Source organism: Odocoileus virginianus, chromosome 14, assembly GCF_023699985.2.
Source record: "Odocoileus virginianus isolate 20LAN1187 ecotype Illinois chromosome 14, Ovbor_1.2, whole genome shotgun sequence".
Classification (NCBI taxonomy): Eukaryota; Metazoa; Chordata; class Mammalia; order Artiodactyla; family Cervidae; genus Odocoileus; species Odocoileus virginianus.
The window spans coordinates 41,192,292-41,210,763 of record NC_069687.1 but is presented as its reverse complement, the minus strand read 5'-3'; the positions used below and the strand labels follow the sequence as shown (position 1 = coordinate 41,210,763).

The window sequence follows — 18,472 nt, the reverse complement described above, 5'->3', positions numbered from 1 at the left end:
TTTTTTTTTACTAAAGGTAAAAAACTTACCTAAAACTAATTGAGACTAGATGCAATCTAAATTATCAAAATAACTGCAGACCATTACCTGCACAAGTAGCATTTTGCTAGTCATGTCTTTAATGCACCTTGGACAACTGTTTACTGTATGATATTACAGAAATGTGAAAAAATAGTTGAAACATTTTGAAGAGATTAATTGAAAAGCTATTGGGAAAAAGTAAATTCCTTCATAGTCCCTAAAAGTTCATTCCCACCATATTTTACCTTATCATATTCAGTGGCCTGTCTAGTATTATCTCCATATACCTGCTAAGTTTAACAAGTTTCAAACAACACATTGTATTTGTGACAGTTCAAAATAAACAGCAATTCTTACCCATGAGAAAAAGGAAAGTCAGTTGCCTGAGTTACAGTTAAGGATTATTTTCTGGAGAAAGAAAAGAAAATTCTTTTAAGCTCCCTATGGAAGTTCTTTCATTTCAGGAAAACCTGAGTTTTGTCTTTTTTCATTTGACACTTTGGTGAGAGGGACCAGGCAGGGAAGAAGGTGATGTGAACTCACCTACCTCAAAGCTGGGAGATGGGGTTGTCTGTATTACCATCACATGAAGCACATAACCAAATTTCCTGACCTCCACTGATGGTTCGTTTTTAAACAGAGGCAGTATTATCTTCCATGCCAAGGACACATATACACGTACAATGTTTGCAAACTAGAATAGTGAGTAACCAGATGTAACTAGAAACTCTCCCTTCTTTTTGAAACAAGAGAAAAACCCCACAGAGATGGACCAAAATTGTAATTAACTTAATCGTACTCAATTAATTTGAAATGCAAGCCACAAAATCCTGGATTAGAAATCCCCAAGCTGGGTTATTCGTCATTCCGAAAAGGGCAAGCGCTTGTCCCCATGGTCCCCCGGCTCCCAAGTGGACAGCAGTGTCAGCCTCTCCGTGGTGGAAGCCAGTTGGATGATCAAGGCAGGATTCCACGGTGTGCCCAGTGAAGTGGTCACGAAAACACAAGAAAGTCACGCCACTTTCTGTGCGCGCTGGGAAAAGAAAGGGCGCTCGCCGCTCAGGGCCACCCTGTCCAAGATGGTGACGCATCTTTCTCGGTACATGGGGGGGGGGGGGGGGGAGCTTATTACTGAACTAAATGTTTTTATCGATCGCCCTTGAGTCAGAGCCCACTGACCCCGAAGACCATAAGTGGTGATAGCGCAAAACTGTCATTTCCAGGCAGCAAGAGGAGATCCCGGAGCAGTCGAGGACACCTCACGCTGAGCTTTCTCCCACAGCCCCTCCACCCTCCTCGCTCCCCGGGTTCAGATCCAGATGCGGGCAGCTCTGGGGGCTCCGGCTGGCCTCGGCCCCGGGCGATGCGGGACCGGGTAGCCGCCACGCGCACGCGCGGGGGCCCGAGGACCCTGAGCGGACGGCGGGGCTGACGAGCACCCCACCCGGCGTCCGCGGCCCGCCGCCACGCAGAACTGCCAGGCTCGGGGGCCGAGAAGACAAACGACTGCTTCGCGGCCCTCCCCATTAAACAATAAAGCGAGCTGTAAAGCCTCAGGTGCTGTGTTTGTTGTGCCGTCTGCGCCGCGCGGTGGCTCCGGCCGGGGCGAGCCGGGCGCAGTGGCCCGGGGAGCGCCTCTTCGGCTGATTCCAGGGAAAGATAAGGAGCCGCCGAGCCACCGGCTCTGTCTAGACTCGCGACCTCACAAGTCAAGCGCCTTGTTTGGATTAGCCCTCCATCTGCCAACCTGATCAACCCCTGAAAGAGAAGGGGCCAGCAACACCCTTTTTTCCTCTCCGGTGCCACGATTGCCCCTACGTTAAGGGATCAAGGGCTGGCTTGCCCGCGGGAGTCACAGGGCTGGTTAGACCGGTGTCGGGTCCCCATCCCCCCACCCTCGGGTTCCTACACCCAAACCCGAGTGCAGCCGGGCTCTGCCCTGCTCTCCGGACGTCAGAAACACGGCAGTGGGGAGAACCCCCTAGAAAGACCGGGAAAATAAGTTGCAATTCAATCAAGTCCACAAATAACATCGCCTTAAAATGAGCACTAATTTTTGTTCAGTGGGAGGGAAAGAGTGTCCTAGGCGTGCAGGGTGGCTGAACAGAATCTGCCTGGGGCTGTCCTAAAGCTCAGGTCAAGGTGCCTTTCTTTCCACCTGGTGAAAAGCAATCTTACCCCCACAATCCCCCTACCCCCGTGCCCCACCCCCCAAAATCATAGGCATCCTCTTTTGGGGGAAAATGGTTTTCTTTTTAGAACGCTTTGCTTATCATTGCTGAGCGCTTTTGCAGAGGCATAATTATGCAGAAAGACTTGCAAAATAAATTGTAAAAAAATTAAAAGAATCAAGTAGCCTTTAAGTGCGGATCCTGGGAGAGCCTGGCTTCTCCAAGGCACAGAGACTGGCTTCGCGGAGCCAACAGCTTAAGCGCCATAAAAATTAAAGGATGTGATAGTAACAACGCTCCCAGCAAACACTCAGCAGCCTGCCCTCCCGCCCCTCCCCCTCCTTCGCTCCCCGAGAACCAACTTCTCTGTCTACACTTCAGAAGTCTCCGGGAGGTGTGGAGAGATCCTCCATCACGACTTGGGACATCGTAAGCTGTGAAGTTTACGTTTGTGGCGCCTGGGCTCAAACAGCCATTCAGTGGCTTGCTCGGTTATCAAGAAAACAACAATCAGAAAAGATCAGTAAACAGAATCGGCTGCCAGCGCTCTGAATTAACTACTTGCATTTTACTCTAAAAACACCAACTCACACCGTACAAGTTAATTGCTTTTATTTTAAATAGTTAATGAGAATTCAGGATTTGGAGTCATTTTTGAAAGTAACACTTTAAATAAGACAAAAAAGTAAAAAAAAAAAAAAAATCCTCTCTCCCTTTCTCCCAGTGCCCACAAAGAAAATTTGACTTGCCATGTTGTGACAAAATCTTTTATTGTTTGATTAGCAGCGAGGAAGTAAATAGTCCTTAATGAATAGAACCCAAGCATAATTTGGATTGTAAATCTCCTTTACAAAAGTGGACTAAACTGAACTTTACAGATAAGAAAATAAGCACTTTCTGCTCAGATAGTTTACTTGTATTAGGGGTGAGATTAGACCCAAACTGGCTGGGTTTCATTCAAACTTAGCTCTTCTGGTGGTTTGCAACTAGTTTTTACCCCCCCCCCCCCCTCTTTTTCAAGAAAAAGGAAAAGGGAAAATCCACATGGGACTTTTAAGATATTTCAATGAGACTGATTTTAAGGGTTAAAAATTCAAGGTGCTAGAAAAATATCAAGTACTTTGAGGTACCTTAAAAAGCACATTGTCTCTTTTAGTCAAAAGACAGACCAGAAAGAAAGTTAATAGATGAGTTTAACAAGTTGATCAGAGTGAAAAGCAGCAGACCATCACAAAATCTTGAATTCCAAAAAAGTTGTAAATTGGGAAATGGGTACACTCACCCACACAGAATCTCAAATAACCCAAAATGTTATTTCAACCTAGAAAAAAAAAATCTCTTCAAAAAGGATTCTAACTTAGAGTGCCTTTTTTTCCTAAAAGAAAACCCAGGTCCATTTGATGAAAGGGAAAGACATAGTAAACTGTAATACAGGATGTTATTGCTCTGAAACAATAGGGAGAAAAAAATCCAGTTGTTTTGAGTATAGATGTTGATATGGATTCCCTGATTTAAGGAGAGTGTCCTGGGTGTTTTTTGGTTGCATTCAATTTTAGCCTGCAGAAGCTGGAGGAAATGAGTCATAATGTCCAGAAGGAAGAATTCAGAGTAATAAGGGGAGGGAGGATCAAAGATAATGGCAAACAGGAGGAATTTCATTAGAAGAGAACCACTCAAAACTTGGTCTCCAGAGGTGTGCAGGGAAAAGGAGAGTATGTGCTGAAGATGGTTTGCAAACAAGAAGACATCTCAGCTACACGTTTTAGAGAACATGCTGAGGAGTCTAGAAGGGAACACACCTTTCATATGAATAATACAAGAACTGGAATGCTATCGACCAGTCAATCCATCCTTAGCCAACAGGCAGCAAATATCTTGAATCTAGCAAGTGAAACAAAATCATTCAACACTTCCCTCCCAAATTACAGTACTTAAATTCGAGCTGTGGACTTCAGAATAGACAGATATCTACACAGGAGATACAATAGTTATCTCCCCTTATCCCCTACCCCACACACTAATCTTAGAAATAAATGTCAGTATGAAAATCTATCACAAAGATGTGTGCCTCACTTAAGTACCTCCACTGCAAATCCTAATTCCCCCCTTCTCTAAGCCCTAAGGTTTTCAAGTGTCTACTAAAGGCTATGCCTGGGGAAGAGGACTTAATAGTTTTCAAACCAGGACCTCGGCAATGGATAACTTTGGGCTCCTGACGCCAGTATTCATGTTGTACCTGCCATCCTTGCACATATCCCAGGTATGAGGGCCAGGAAAAAGGAAAATCGAAAAGACAGGTGAATAGAAACAGTGAATGGGAAGCTGAAGAAGTCCAGTTTGGTGCAAGAGAGGAGAGGAGTGAGACAGGAAAGAAAAGAAAAAAAAAGAAGAGGGGGAAGCCTTTCTCGATCTCTGTGAGATAAGACATAACGCCTGTTTTTCTCAACAGATTACTACAAGCCATTATTACTGCCGGCCAAATTATTACCCCTCTGTCAAGAATTAGACACAACAATCAAAGTAATCAACGGGCATGTCTAATGCACTGTAGCATTTTCAATGCAAAGTTTGTTTTCTCTCTGCCCCCACGTTAGAGCCTGTAATTAACCCGTTATGTAGAACGAGGCCAAACAAAAGCCTAATTGAAGCTCGTTTCCCGACTTGCGGCAGGTTTGGAGCGGGTGAAAGCGACTTGAGAGGTGGGGAGCCGCGGGCTTCCGTCTCCAGCCCGGCCTCTGCCCCACTCACCAAGGGTCCGCAGGGGCGCACGCCACGAGACACACGACGAGGGTACGTTAGCTTTCGTGTTTATTACGAGTTGTCAGATGTTTAAAAAGGCATTACACTCGCGCATACAAATGCATCCCGTTTCTAAAGAGCCAGGGTATCATGGTGGGGGGGTGGGGAGCAGAGGGGATAGGGTAGAGCCCCAAATCCTAGCTCTTTACCCGCAAACGAACCGAGAAGCCTGCTGATTTCGAGCAGGGCCATTTCTCCGTCCCTGGGTTCAGCCTCTAGCACAGGAGCTCCGGCTCAACGCCAGCGAGAAAGGTGTGAGCGCGCACGTCCAGGAAACTCAGACCGCCGACAGGGCGGCGGAGCACGCGACGCGGGCCCCTGTCCTTTAAAAGCGGCACCCGACCGAGCCCCCGCAGCTCTTCTCCATCCTAGCCCATCACCCTCCTAAGGTTGGGGGGATCGGAGTTGGGGGAGAAAGGAAGGGAGGGGGCGGGTAGGAAACAAGTTGGAGGCGGCGGTGGGAGGGAGAGGCAAGGGAAGACCCACGCTGGCTCGTCTGGGAATTGGTGAGAAAACTCCCCTCTCTTGGCCTGGTCTGCGCAAATAAAGCAGCATTTCTCTATCGGCTGACAGCCGCCACTGGTAAATAATGGTCGTACTTCACTGGCTAGGCAGAAAGCCTCTCTTTTAGCGAGAGCTTATACTTGAAATATGGGTCATTTCAATAATCCTAAGCAGGCGACTTTGGTAGAAAGCACTCTAAGATAAAAATAGTGACTGGATCAAAATCCTTTTTAAGCAGGACCTTCTTCCTATTTTGGGTGGGGTGGCATGGGTACGATGGAGGGTAGGGCTAGAAAAGTGGGGAACAGAGGAAAGAAAGGTGGGGAACAGGACTGAGGATATTTTCAAAAAGCCAGTAACATTACCGCAGCTGTGAGTTATAAGCTTACGACCAGTTTTCCCCAACTATTGAAATGCAAATTTGCAAGCTCCACCTTAACTACTTGCAATAAAATATCACACCTATTGTATGTCTGTTTACCCCATTCACATGCAGTCCTTAATTTCAGACATTTTAATGACTTAACTTGTAAACATATAAAAGAGGGACCCTGGATCATTGCATTTATTTATTTATCTATGCCAAACATTTATTGGTGAAATAGTCCTGAAGATATAATTCTACATATGGCGCTTTCATTTCACATAATATTTAAGAAAAAAAAAAAGACAAAACAAATAGAATTAGACATATAATTCAAAGACCACGGTTACAACCTTTATCGTTTTTTTACTTCAGCAAACAAAAAATAATGTCAAATGACATGAAAAGTGGCAAGTCTTCCGACAATAAATAATAAATTACTTTATAATTTTTGCAATGCAAGAGCAAACAAAAAAAAAAAGTTTCCTTTTTTTCCTCTTTATTTCCAGAGAGAGAGAAAACAGTCATTTTAACCAATAACTATACACATCTTTGGGGGAAAAGTTCTTGGACGACACAAGTCAAACACAATCCCGAGACGCTTGTGGCAAAATAGAGGTAACCTTGTTGCAATGCTTTATAAGTTGGTTTTTAAATCTGAATTCAAAAACCTTTAAAGTCGCTTCAGACTTCTTGATAGAGGATGGATCTCAAAAAAAAGGGGGGGGGGGCAAAAGGAAAAAAGAAATCAGCTACAGGACATGCTAGAGACCCAAGATTTCAATTAACCCCTTGTTAAAGTCAACTAAAAACATCGCAAACCAAGCAGCTCCACCTTCTTGAAAGGACTCTTTCAGCCAAAGAGGCCAGTTTCTCTTCCTGCTCATTTGCTGGAGCTCCTGTTTGGCAAGGCAATGACCAATATAGAAACAGCACCATTCAGAATAAGATGGACTAGAAAATCTCTATTTCTGCTTTTCTCTAGATGTGCAGTGAAATGAAAATGCTTTTTTTGAGATCCTTGAATATAAATCCTCTACGTTTCAAAAACGTCTTTTTTTTTTTTTTCTTTCAGTACTCCTAAGGTCATTGGATAGCGTTATGTTGGGTTTGGGTTTTGTTTGCTGTTTTAATTCTAGTAAAATCCCATGATTGTCTTCACAGTGTTGCTACCATATCACCTTGTCATTAAAACAGACTTCGTGCATTTCATGGAGCATTCATTTCTCGATTCAGTTTTCATTGACTGGGTCGTTAAATACTTTTGTTTCGGAGTTCAACATTATAATTTCCCACTTTCTCCAACAGGGAAAAAAAATACGTCTGAATGAATGTTCCTCATGCCTCAATTGGACTGGCTACCATGCTGTTAGGTGTATCTGGGAGCTGAGAGGACATCGATGCCACTTCACTGCCAGTGGAATTAGAGCCCGGTCCTCCTTCTGAAAAATTAACCTGCACAGAAGGTTGAGACATGAATAAAGGAGGCTATGATCATATTCACAAAAGGATTATAAACTCATCTTGTGTGTGTAGACAGATAGATATAGAGATATCCGCATATGTAATTGAATTTTAACATGCTTAAAGAAAACCTATTAAAAAAAGAGAGAAGAAATCCTCTCACTTTCCCATCTTCCAAGAGATCTCTGTTTTAAATGAAACTGAATTCCCAACATTATGTTACATTAAATTATTTAAGAACAAATGTGTTTCCCGCTGTAAAATGGCATTGCAACTCTACCATGCACGCTGAAAATAAAATTATCCTGCTGGCTACATGTTGCCCTGGGAGCAGGCGAGTTCTCAGTCTCCAGGCATCAAAGCCTCTCTTCTCGAGTTGAAAAATCCATAACACAATGCTTAGATCCTGTGACGGGAGATTCAGAGGAGGCTCCAGAGAACAATGATTAACTCCTCAGAGAGTTCACAGCAGGGGCTTTCTTCCTTCTTGTTGGTCCTGCTGCCTTTTGGCCTCTTTTTCTCTTTCAGTCAGGCTCTTCCTTCCGAGAGGAGACCCATATATTATAACGTCACCCACATTATAAATATCTGGCTCCTTCTCTTAAGTCCAAAGTATTGTGTTGCTGCTGTAAACCTTCTCCACTCTGCTCTCAACACTCCCCCCCACTCTTTGGCTGCTCTCAGCTGACACTAAAGATTCAGAAGGTGCAAATGCTTGGCTGCCCTGAAACCTCCCCTTACCTGTCTTCTATGATCCAAATAACTGGCAAGATTAGTGTGACATTAAAAATCAGCCCTTTTTCCTAAAATTCCAGGGTCTACCTTTCTTCCTACCTTATAGAACTTTCCCACTGTGAAGGTCAAGGAACTTTTCAAATTTGCCTCCTTTAGCCTGGCCCATTTGTAAACAGACACCTGGGCCAAGCCCTTTTTAATGCACTGCCTGTGGTCCATTACCCAACTGTTGCCACAAAGAAAGAAAATGCCCGCCAGGTAAATGTGAGGGTAAAATACCAACCTCAATTCAAGCTTTATTTTCAAAGAAGGGAACAAGTTTTTAGGATGGATCATGTTTTATAGAACAAGATTCTATAGGGCTGATTATTATTTAAGAAAAAAAAAAGCCTTACAAACATATGTCATATCACAAGGACATACACTTAATAATCTTAGTTATCTTTACCCTTAAGCTTTTTGTAGGTGAAATTGATTTTCTTTTCTCTGGATGTGTAAGTGAGTTGATTTTCTCTTCTCTGGATGTGTAAAACATATTAATGCTAAGAGAGGCTTTTATATTCTCATCTGATTGATAGAATTCTGGTTCCTTTTGCTATACATGCCCCACAGAATATGACTGTATGCTATTTGAACTTATACCCTAAAAAAATGTTTAAGCAGTCCAACATTTTAGATTAAGATACAGTCCCAGAAAGGGATATAGTTATAAAAAGCATCAGTCACATCTCTGAATAACTGAACTCTTTATTGATATATTTGAAAATTGCAACTATGGGTGCCTGCTAACCATTGATAATAAAATTATGTATTACAACATTGATTATTATTATATTCACCTTGACTTAGGGCCTTAACAAGATCATTCTCTAGGAACTGAGGAAGGAGTATATTTACTAGCTGCTGATCAAAATGCCAAGGTGATCTCTAATGTCCGTTTTGACTCTACAAGTTGGACATGTATGATGCTGCAACCAATACACCCCTTTCCCACATGTGTCTAGTGAGTTAGGTACCTTGAAGCTAATCCCTAAGAGCAGGCCTGATTGATAGAAAATTCAACGTAAATGGTCAAATTAAGAAGTCTCAGAGAACAGACTCACAAGAGGCCTGTTGTCCTTGCATTCCTTCCTTCTACAAGGCCTCCCCTGGCTCTCCCCAGTGCTGGGGCCACAATGGCCCCCTCCCCACCCCCAGAATCTTTAATTGTGTGACAGTTTGATCAGAATCTCCTTTCTTTGGAGATTCAGCCTCCCCACTCTGGGAGCTGACACTTACCAGTTGCTGAAAAGCCGGCTGATCGATGTCACTCTGCAAGGCGAAGTCACTGAGCACTTTCCAAGGCGGCTGGTAACTCTGCACTTCCACTGGGTTTGCCTGCAAGCCACCATCGTGTCTCTCCGGACTGGCAGCCACCATGGGCGTTCCTGTCATCCCTTGGATATTCTGTGAATAGCCCCCCCACCCCAAACCCAACATGTTAATGAGCAAACTCCCTCCCTCCATTGTCTGTGCAGGCTAAACAAATATACCCTGGTATTATCTTATCTATATAGTTGCCTTTATTGACTCAGTTAATCTGCTGCACCTATGGATATTAGCCAGGGTTCAGTTTTTTTTTTTATTACGTTTTGTTTTTCTGCTTCTGGGGGCTGAGCTATTAGCTATGCTTGAACCTTAGGAAGTGAAATTCTGTCTCAACTTTCTTCTTTCCCCTTATGTTCAGTAGTCATCTCAGTTTCCTCTTTCTGCTTTCCCAAGCCACAGCATCTCAGCAGAAAGCTGGAGCAGGATGGGCCTCCCTTCAGCCTCTAGACATGGTGGTTTTCTGGGCAGTTTCAGTGAATCAAACTTTTGGTTAGATTTTCTCCAGGCAATTCTCTGGGAGCCAACCCCCCACTCGCAAGCATTTGAGTCTGGCGGCTATTGTGCTGTTATGCACTAACCAACTTCGAAAGTGCCCTGGCTCAGGCTTGGCTGGTCTGCCACATTTAATGACAGCAGGTTTTATGGCATTTAAAAATAGGGCCTAAGCAGTAAAAAGGAAAAGCTAAAAAAACAAAACAAAACTCTTTAAACTTAACCAGGAGGCCTGCCTGGTGGGTGCTGTCCTGGCCCAGGGATGCCAGGGGCCTGACATCTCTGGAGCCCTGGGCTTAACCTGGAGCAGAGGGTGTCCTATTTTCATGGGTCACCTTCCAGGACTTTCCTGGCCTGGGGGCTCTGCAGCAGGCCTCCCACCAAGGGGCGCCTAGAGTGACCCTGGATTAAATAGGAAACCAAGGATTCCTCCCTTCCTCCCCTCGGGTGTCTGAGGAACTGACAACCAGAAGTTTGGCACAAGGCCTCTCTGCCCCCACGGTGGGGGTGACTGCCCCTCCTGATCTGGGATGGGGCAGGGGCAAGAAACTGAAGGGCAGGAGAGCCCACCCACGCAGGCTGGGGGCCGGTGGGCCTCCAACCCGCAGGAGGGGCCTCCTGGAGCAGCTGGGGCCCTGGAGGGTGGGCTGGGGGCGGTGGCCTCTCCCCGGGGTGCGGGTTGGGGTGAGAGGCCGCCAGGGCCAGCTTCTGCTCAGGAGCCGGAGGAAGACAGTTGGCCCATCTGGGCAGACAGCACGCACTCCTCGGCTTCCCCCTCGAGCTCCCTGCCCGGCCCAGGGCCACTCACAGTTTTATCATTGGGCTGCTGCTGCTGGAGCTGCTTCATCATGATGCTCCGCTTCTTGTCCTTGCACCGCTTGTTCTGAAACCAGACCCGGATCACACGGGGACTGAGGCCGGTCATCTCCACCAGTTGCTCCTTCATGAGCGCATCGGGCCGGGGGTTGGCGGCGTAGCAGGTCCGCAAGGTGTGCAGCTGCTTCTCGTTCAGCACAGTCCGCACGCGGGTGGTCTTCTCCGGCTGCTTGTGGACGTGGGGCCGCAGGGCCGGCTGCCGGGCGGAGATGGGCTCGGCTGCGGGGCAAGGGGTGCGGTGAGCCCGGGCCGGGCCGCCCGCCTGCCCGCGCCCGATCCGGGGAAAACGGGACAATGGCCAGCGCTTTGCGACCTCGACAGACAAAAGCAGAGGCGGCAGAGGTGGGGGTGCGGGACGCAAAAGGGAGAATGAAATCTCGCTCTCTCATCTTAAGAGGTCAATGCTGAGTAGTCTGGACCCGAGAAAGCGACCTCCGCCTCTGCTCGAGTCAACACGGCAGAGTTAGCAAAGGGGCGCATCTCTCAGGTTCTGTCCCCCGGTTCACAGCAAGGGTGTGAACCCTAGTTTCTCCCCCGTTCTCCCCTTTCTTAGTACCCAGATGGGGGCCCAGGTTCCCCTCCCCCTCCTCACAGGCCCTACAAGGGAAGGAAAGTCAGGATACCCAGTGACAGCGAGAGACACTACCCCCGTGGGATGTCTGCAACTAAGGCAGAGAATTCTGCCCGAGAGCGTTGAACTGCAGTCCCCAGAGGACAGTTATGTCAAGAGGATAAAGAAATTCAGTACTTCGGCCGTCTCTCTAGCTTCTGATCCTTCCTACTCTACCTGGATCTACTATATCTACCTGGATGGTTCCCGATGCGATCTGCTCCCCAGAAAAGGAAAACTGAAACTCTTTAGAGCTGCCGGGCCTCTAGAGAAAAGACAGCTGGGGCATGCTCCTGACCCCTTCCCAGTACTGTGTGTCCCACAGCAGAGCCCAGGTTGCTCTAACAGAAGTTGCCACCACTGGCTTTGCTCCGCTGCAAGCTAAGTCACAACCCCTCCCACCCCCCACCCCCCGACAGGATTCTTAAGAAAGCAGAGGGGGAAGAGCTGTAGATTTTTCACCATCAGGGGTCCGGGAGGATTGATACTTTTAAAAATACACCAGGGCAGTTCCATTCAAGACCGGAAGGCAGGTTTGGAAACATTGTCGGCCTTCTTACCTGCGGCCCCCACTCCGGGCCAACCCTGTTCTATTTCTACTCTCCTTCCTGGGGCAAGGGCCCTCATATCTTTATGTTACAAATCTTGCATTTTTCCAGGACCCCCAGGGTCAGGTCAACACCTATGAGGTCAACTCGGTGTCACAGCAACAGGCCTGAAGATGAAATTCTCACCAAATCAAGTAGAATGAACGGTTTAAAGAGGCAGGCTCCCTTTAAAAGGCAATTACTGCAGATTAGCTTGTTGACAGTTTTAAATGACGGCTCTGTGCGAAGGCTTGCAATTATTAAAACTGTATCTTTTTAGGTCCCCTGTCTCACAAAGGGATGAAGATACACTTTAAAAATATTTTGGAGTGTAGGGCAGTTGGCAAGGAAAAAAGGAATTGAGGGTCTAACTTAAGCTTCCTTCATTGGGTTAAAGGAGGAAGCTCCAGGGGCCCAGAGCTCCACCCCTTTAATTAGGCAGCGGCAGAGAATACCTGGAGGGGAGCTGAAGCCGGTTGTCAGAAAGCCACGGTTTGGAGGCCAAGGTGAACTGAAGTACTCTCTGGGCGTGTGTATACATGCGTGCACAAGCGGTGTACATTCGCGGGCACCCACACATAGACAGACATGTAGTGTAGGTGTGCCAGGGGACTCAAGGGAGACATTGAGGGCATTGAACCTGGCCGCAAAAAGAGGGAAGTACTGTGCAAACCGCACCCAGAACCCTCCGTGTAACTGGCAGCTGCAGCGACAGCCGCGTGGGTCCCAAGATCGCGGCGCGGCGCTGGGCTCGCCTGGCGGCGGCCTCCCCAAACAGGGCCTCCCTCCGCTCCCAGGAGTACCTGCCATTTGCAGCGGCCGCGCCGGGTGCAAGGGGCTGAGCGGGTCGCCGGCGCCCAGGCTGGCCCTCTCCACCACGTCGTGGTCCGCGCGGCAGAAGAGCCCGTCCTCCCGCAGCGCGAACTCATCCCCGGGGATAAGCTGGCGGCTGCAGGCCACGCAGCGGAAACACTCGATGTGGTACACCTTGGAGCGCGCGCGCATCACGAAGTCGTTTTTGCTGAAGCCGATGCTGCACTTGGCGCATTTGATCCCGTACAACCTGCGCGGGGGTGGGATGGGGGGCGGGCCGGGAAGGGAGGGAAGCAGAGAGAGAGGGAGTCACTTCAGGCGGGCGCTGCCCCGGGTCTAGGGTCGCTGGCGACTTCGGCCACAACGCCCTGAGACACTGAAATCAGTATTAGCAGACAAGCTGGGAATGGGAGGATGGAAACAACTAGATTTCTCTTTTCCCGTTCCGTTTCCCTTGCCTATGAACCTCTGTGTCTCGGTCTGCACCAGTCCAAACTAGAGAGAAATGTTTGCTGTATTGGAAGCCTGGACGGCTGCTCCAGCAACCAGTACCCGGGTGCCTCTTGCTGCTCTTGGCAGGAAGGAATCCCGAGGTGAATTCCGGGAGCCACTGGTCCCACATTTTCACCTTCCTATCCCCCAATTTCTGCTGCTAGAAACGTCTCTAAAACTGCAACTTGCATCCTCCTTTCAAAAGAAAATTAGGTTGGGCAATGAGATTGTCACCCCCACAAAACATACACAAATGCATGGGTATTAGAACAAAATGAAACCTCGGAGGGTTTCCAGAGTCCTTTCTGCATCAGGAGCCCATTGCTGTTTACCCAGCTAAAGATTTTTTTCCTCAGGCAGCAATGTTAACAGAAAGTTTCCTCTCCATTCTTATTATTATTTTTTAAAATCTGCTTGGGTTCCTTCCATCTTTATCCAGTCGCTGAAACATCTACCTCTATTTCTGTCTGTCTGAGAACCCTGACCTGCCAGAAAAATGAAAAGACCCACTTCTAAGGTCTTCCTTGCCGCTCACCTTTCCTTGCCAACAGACAATCCTTGTAGGTTCCATCTAGACGCCCTACCCTGGCCCCCTCTCCACGTATCACTAATAACCAGAGCGGGGGATTACTACAGAGAGAATGGAGGAGAGGCAAAGACCCACACGAAGAGGGGCAGTGGGGTGAACCTCGCTCCCCCAAGGGGAGAAAGGTTTTGGGAAATCTCAACAGTCTCTCTGTTCTCCTCTTACAACTACAGGATTTCAAAGGGACACACACAATTTTACGCGGGCGAGCGCGCGCGCGCGCACACACACACACAGTTGAAAGAGTGGAGAAGAAAAGGTAAAAGCAATTGGTTCCTTCCACAAGCATGTCTGCAGAAATAGGCACATGCAGGTCTAAATAAAGCTGAGCAAAACACGACCCCCACAGGAGTAAAGATACTTCTGCAGTGGCCCCCTCTCCAGAATCTGGAGCTCATACACCAATCAAGTAAACAATTGAAAACGGCTCATTTGTCAGAGGTTAGAAGGTAGATTCAAAAGTTTTCCTTCCCTCCGCCTACTCCATGTGAGATCTGCCATTTCATAGGATGAGGACTTTACCTTGCCTGTGACCAAACAATTGGGAAAATCCCTCCCCCTTCCTCCAGCGCCCCACTTCCCCTCTTTGCTCTCATTCTCCTCTCCCACCACCAAAGTATTAATAAACTTTTCCCCCCTGCACTGTTAACCTTTATCTAATAAAATTCTGCTCTCCACTTCATGGTTTGAAAATAAGAAAAAATACTGAACACTGAGTGAGCAGGAAAAAAAATCGTTAACTGCATACTTAAATCCTAACTAAACTTTAAGTTCTCAGCTCCATAAACTCTGTAACTTCCAAAGCTAATTACTTGTTAATAGCCACTGGACAATTTATTTTTAAAGATAATATTTTGTATTATTCAACATAATAATGAAGGTGTTATCTCTTCTGTTTTGTTCTTAAAACAATATTTTCTTTGGAAATTCTACTTCCTTCCTTAGGCAGAAAATGAATTTTCTGACTTATGTATACACAAGTCAGAAAATTTGAGATTGGCAACGCATGAAGTTTAGATGCAGAATAAATTGATAGAAAAAAATTCAGGACGTTCCTTATGTGGTTTTATTCTTGTCAGTGAGGGCAATACGTCATTTTATCAGTTACCAGATTTTAATGTGAGAAAGGAAGCTGTTCAATTATCTAAATATACCGATTGTTCATAGACAGATGATGGGCAATTTGATCTGCTCTGTCTAGTTCATCAGCTCAGATAAGATAAGAAAGAAGACAGTCATATGTCACCAAAGGGTTAATATTTAAAAAGATTAAATCTCCGGGTCGTTTTTACAGAGAATATTTGGGTTGCTTTTTAAATTTTCTAAGCAGGATCCCTTACCCAAAAAGTAAAGGGCAACACCTCTATTTGCTCTTGCAAAGTATACTTTTAAACATGCCTAGGTCAAACTTTTATTTTACCTATTGCATTGACATCTTCAAAGAATCTGGAAGTTTCTAATAAAATATTGAATTAAAATAAAAAGGAAAACCACTGTATGATAGAATAAAATCCAACCTTTTAAAAAAAGTTTAGAAACCCCAACTTATCCATACTGTATTGTATTTTTAAGTTTGTTTTGGAAGGGGGAGGGTAACAGGAAAATAATTTCAGCATCACAAATTCCAAAAGCAATTAAACAAAGCTTCAAACCACATTATTTTTGAAAACCACTATTGAGTCTCATTTTTTTTCCCCTTAAAAGTAAAATGAACAGCATAGTTTTTAATATACGTATTACATTTACAGGGGTAACTTCTGCACGCTAGTACCCATTAAGGCATACTCTGGCAAAAGACAAAGCCACACAAAATAATAAATAACGAATGGGGAGAGGAAGGGGACTCTCACAAAATTAAGTAAACGGTATAAATGGCGTACCTGATATAATCTCTTTTACAGTAGGTTTTCCCATCTCTAACAAAGCACGTACAGCTCTCGTCCAAATACTGATTACACTCCGCACATTTCAAACATGCCGCATGCCATTCCAAATCCGGAGAAACCCTCAGAATATACTGATCGTGAATTTGATTGCCGCAACCAACACACAGGGAAATCAGACGTTTTTCTGAAATGAAAATAAATACATGATTGACTAACCGTTTACTTCCTACAGAGATAAACACACTTTTAGTGTCGTTCTCTTATAGGGCGTACTCTGGGAGTTTTTTTTTTTTCCCCCTTTTTTTTAAGAGTATTGCACTTTGGGATGGTAATTGAAGTGTGCCATCAAAACCTTGACTCATTTTTAAAAGGAGGTGGAATATATATAAAATGCAGATTTGAATAGTCTGCGTTTGCAAGCCTAGCACGCAATCAAACCCGTTCATTTTGTATTTCTTTTCCCTCCCTCCTCCCTCTGCCATAATCATTGGGAAAGATTATGGATAAGTCAAGTCAAAGAAAAAAAGGTTTTGACTAGAAGCGTTACGTGAACGCAGGGATGTCTATATTTTCCACGAAGCACGCTCTTAAATAGCACATAGGACTGGATATTGTTAGCAAGAGCAGACATCAATACAGTTGTCAGTCGTTCTCTTTTGCAAGTCTAATGCTAATTCACATCTCCGGGTATTGTACGTGCAGGCATATCTTTGCAACAGAATAACCTTCTCGGAGAGCTCCGGAGTCCCAAAGAGAAAACCGCCGCTTAGCACCGGAAGGCTAAGGTTTTGGAGGACGCGCAGGCGAATTCAAACACAAGGTACGATCAGTTTCCCCGAAGATCGGAACCGACAGCAAGCATGCAGGCGTGGCAGCAACGAGAAACTGCCACCTTCTCTCTCTCTCCAAGCTATGACTCCAACTCCGAAGAGCCCTTGGCACCCGTGCCTGAGAGAGAGACCCCCGCACAAGAACAGCACCGAGCCCCACAAGGTAAAATCGCTTCTTACTTTTTGGTGGATCTCCCATGTCTCCCATATCTGTAACAGGGAGTAATGTCCACAGTGAAATGGTGGTTGTACAGTTGGTGAACAGCCCACAGAGAGGATGCTGGAGCTGTGGCTAAGTGGGAAACAGTGGCCCCTGGGGTTGCCAAGGCTGAGACAGCCCGCTGCCCGGCTGCGCCGCGCCCTCGCTGATCGGGGAGTCCAATTTAAGCCGGCGGAGTTGGCGGAGCGGAGGCGCTGCGGCGGCGCGGACTCGGCGCGGCTCGGGCACCTCTCTTCCTTATCTCTTACTCAAACTTCTCTGCTCCAACTCAGCTCCATCGCCATTGGTCTGACGCAGCGCGCGGGGACGTCAGGCGAGCGCCGCGCCCATTGGCTGCGGGGCGCGCGGCGCAGCTGTTCTGATTATCATATTTCAGCCTCGCAGCCGCGGTGCGCCACTGACCGTTCGGCAAGCCCGCGGGAGAGGGTTAGGGCTCCCGAGGCGACTCGCTCGGGGCTCAGACCGCTCTCCCCCGGTGCTCCGGCGGCCCGGCTGCCCTGGCTTCTGGCCTCCCTTCTCCTTCCGCCCCGCCTGCCCCCTTGCTCCTAGCCGGCCGCGCCGCCAGCGCCCTCGCCTCCTGTCGCGCTGCTCCTCCGCCCTGCGCTCCTGGGGTCCCCGCAGTCCGGCTGGCCGCGTTGCGCGCGGGGCTCGCTTTTCCGCCTCCGGTGGCGAGTGGCTGGTGGGTAGGTGTTCTAGATGACGAGGACCCTTCCGGACTTTAGGAAAAGGGCGACTTGGAACAGGCCGTTTGGCTCCGTTTGGTCTCGCGCTTTGGCAGACAGCTCCGGGCCCGGCCGGGCTTGGTTGCCAGGGCGGGTGAGTTCCCGAATTGTCTGCGCGTGGCGCGCTGGGAGCTGCCTAGGGGAAGACTCCGGTCCTGGGATGAATGGACCCAGAGGAGTTGTTCGCTGCTGCTACCCCAATACCCCGTTACCCCTTACCTCAGATCTCCAGAAACGCGGGGTGGGGGTAAAGGCGCTTCTTACCTAAGCGCAGAATCAGGTCGGAAGATCACAGGTATAACCAAGTTGACTCCATGGACTTCTCTCTCTTTCGGACCCGTGGGATCTGCTTTGCAGTTTAACTTTAGAACTAACCCGAAGCCTAAGTACAAAGTGGTCTTCCAGTCGTTTAAAGTTTGCAAAGCTATGACGCCTATCCGATTCCTCTCTCTGCCGGTCTCCTGCCTTTTGTTTTTAAGCAATCTTGTGCAGTTAGCTCGTGGTGTGTAGATCATTGTAAGGACAAGTCTCCACGTCTCTATAGAGATTTTAAAAATGCGTCAATCTAAGGGCGTGAGTAGGGAGGGGTCTAACACAGAAGAACAGCGAAATACCTATTTCATTTCACCGGCTGTGTTTACTTTATCATTTTCTCTCGAGAAACAACCTGGAGAGAGACGAATGTTGACTTCAACTCGCCGGTAGCCCTCTTGAATAATTTCTTACATGTTCCCATCATATCTTACTGTCTCCCCAAAACAAAGTCTTAGGGAGGCCACGAAGAATCCCCCCTCCCCGTCCGCATTTCCAAAAGCTTCTAAACATTGATTCCTTATCTAGTGCGACTGCCAGTTTTATCTGAAAAGGTCCGCAAATGCACGCAGTAGTAGGTTTAATTTCGGTGTCTCATTGCCTTGAGAAAACCTGGTGTG

The 18,472-nt window shown here is 47.1% G+C and overlaps 1 protein-coding gene across 1 annotated transcript; it reads right to left on the bottom strand.

Moving 5' to 3' along the window:
• Positions 1-4,983: 4,983 nt before the first annotated feature.
• On the bottom strand, positions 4,984-17,045 carry ISL1 (ISL LIM homeobox 1). The gene is made up of 6 exons (XM_020878288.2): positions 16,779-17,045; positions 15,763-15,952; positions 12,795-13,054; positions 10,727-11,013; positions 9,337-9,504; positions 4,984-7,314 (listed from the first exon to the last, which is right to left on the bottom strand). The coding sequence occupies exons 1-6, from the start codon at positions 16,804-16,806 to the stop codon at positions 7,198-7,200; spliced, it is 1,050 nt and encodes a 349-aa protein (XP_020733947.1). The 5' UTR covers positions 16,807-17,045; the 3' UTR covers positions 4,984-7,197.
• Positions 17,046-18,472: the final 1,427 nt, after the last annotated feature.

Coding starts and splice junctions, on each gene's coding strand:
- ISL1 (XM_020878288.2), bottom strand. CDS start 16,806: ATGGGAGACATGGGAGATCCACCAAAAA. Junction 11,014..12,794: donor GCGGCCGCTGCAAATGGCAG/GTACTCCTGGGA, acceptor CTTGCCCCGCAG/CCGAGCCCATCTCCGCCCGG. Junction 9,505..10,726: donor AGCAGCCCAATGATAAAACT/GTGAGTGGCCCT, acceptor GGCTATTCACAG/AATATCCAAGGGATGACAGG.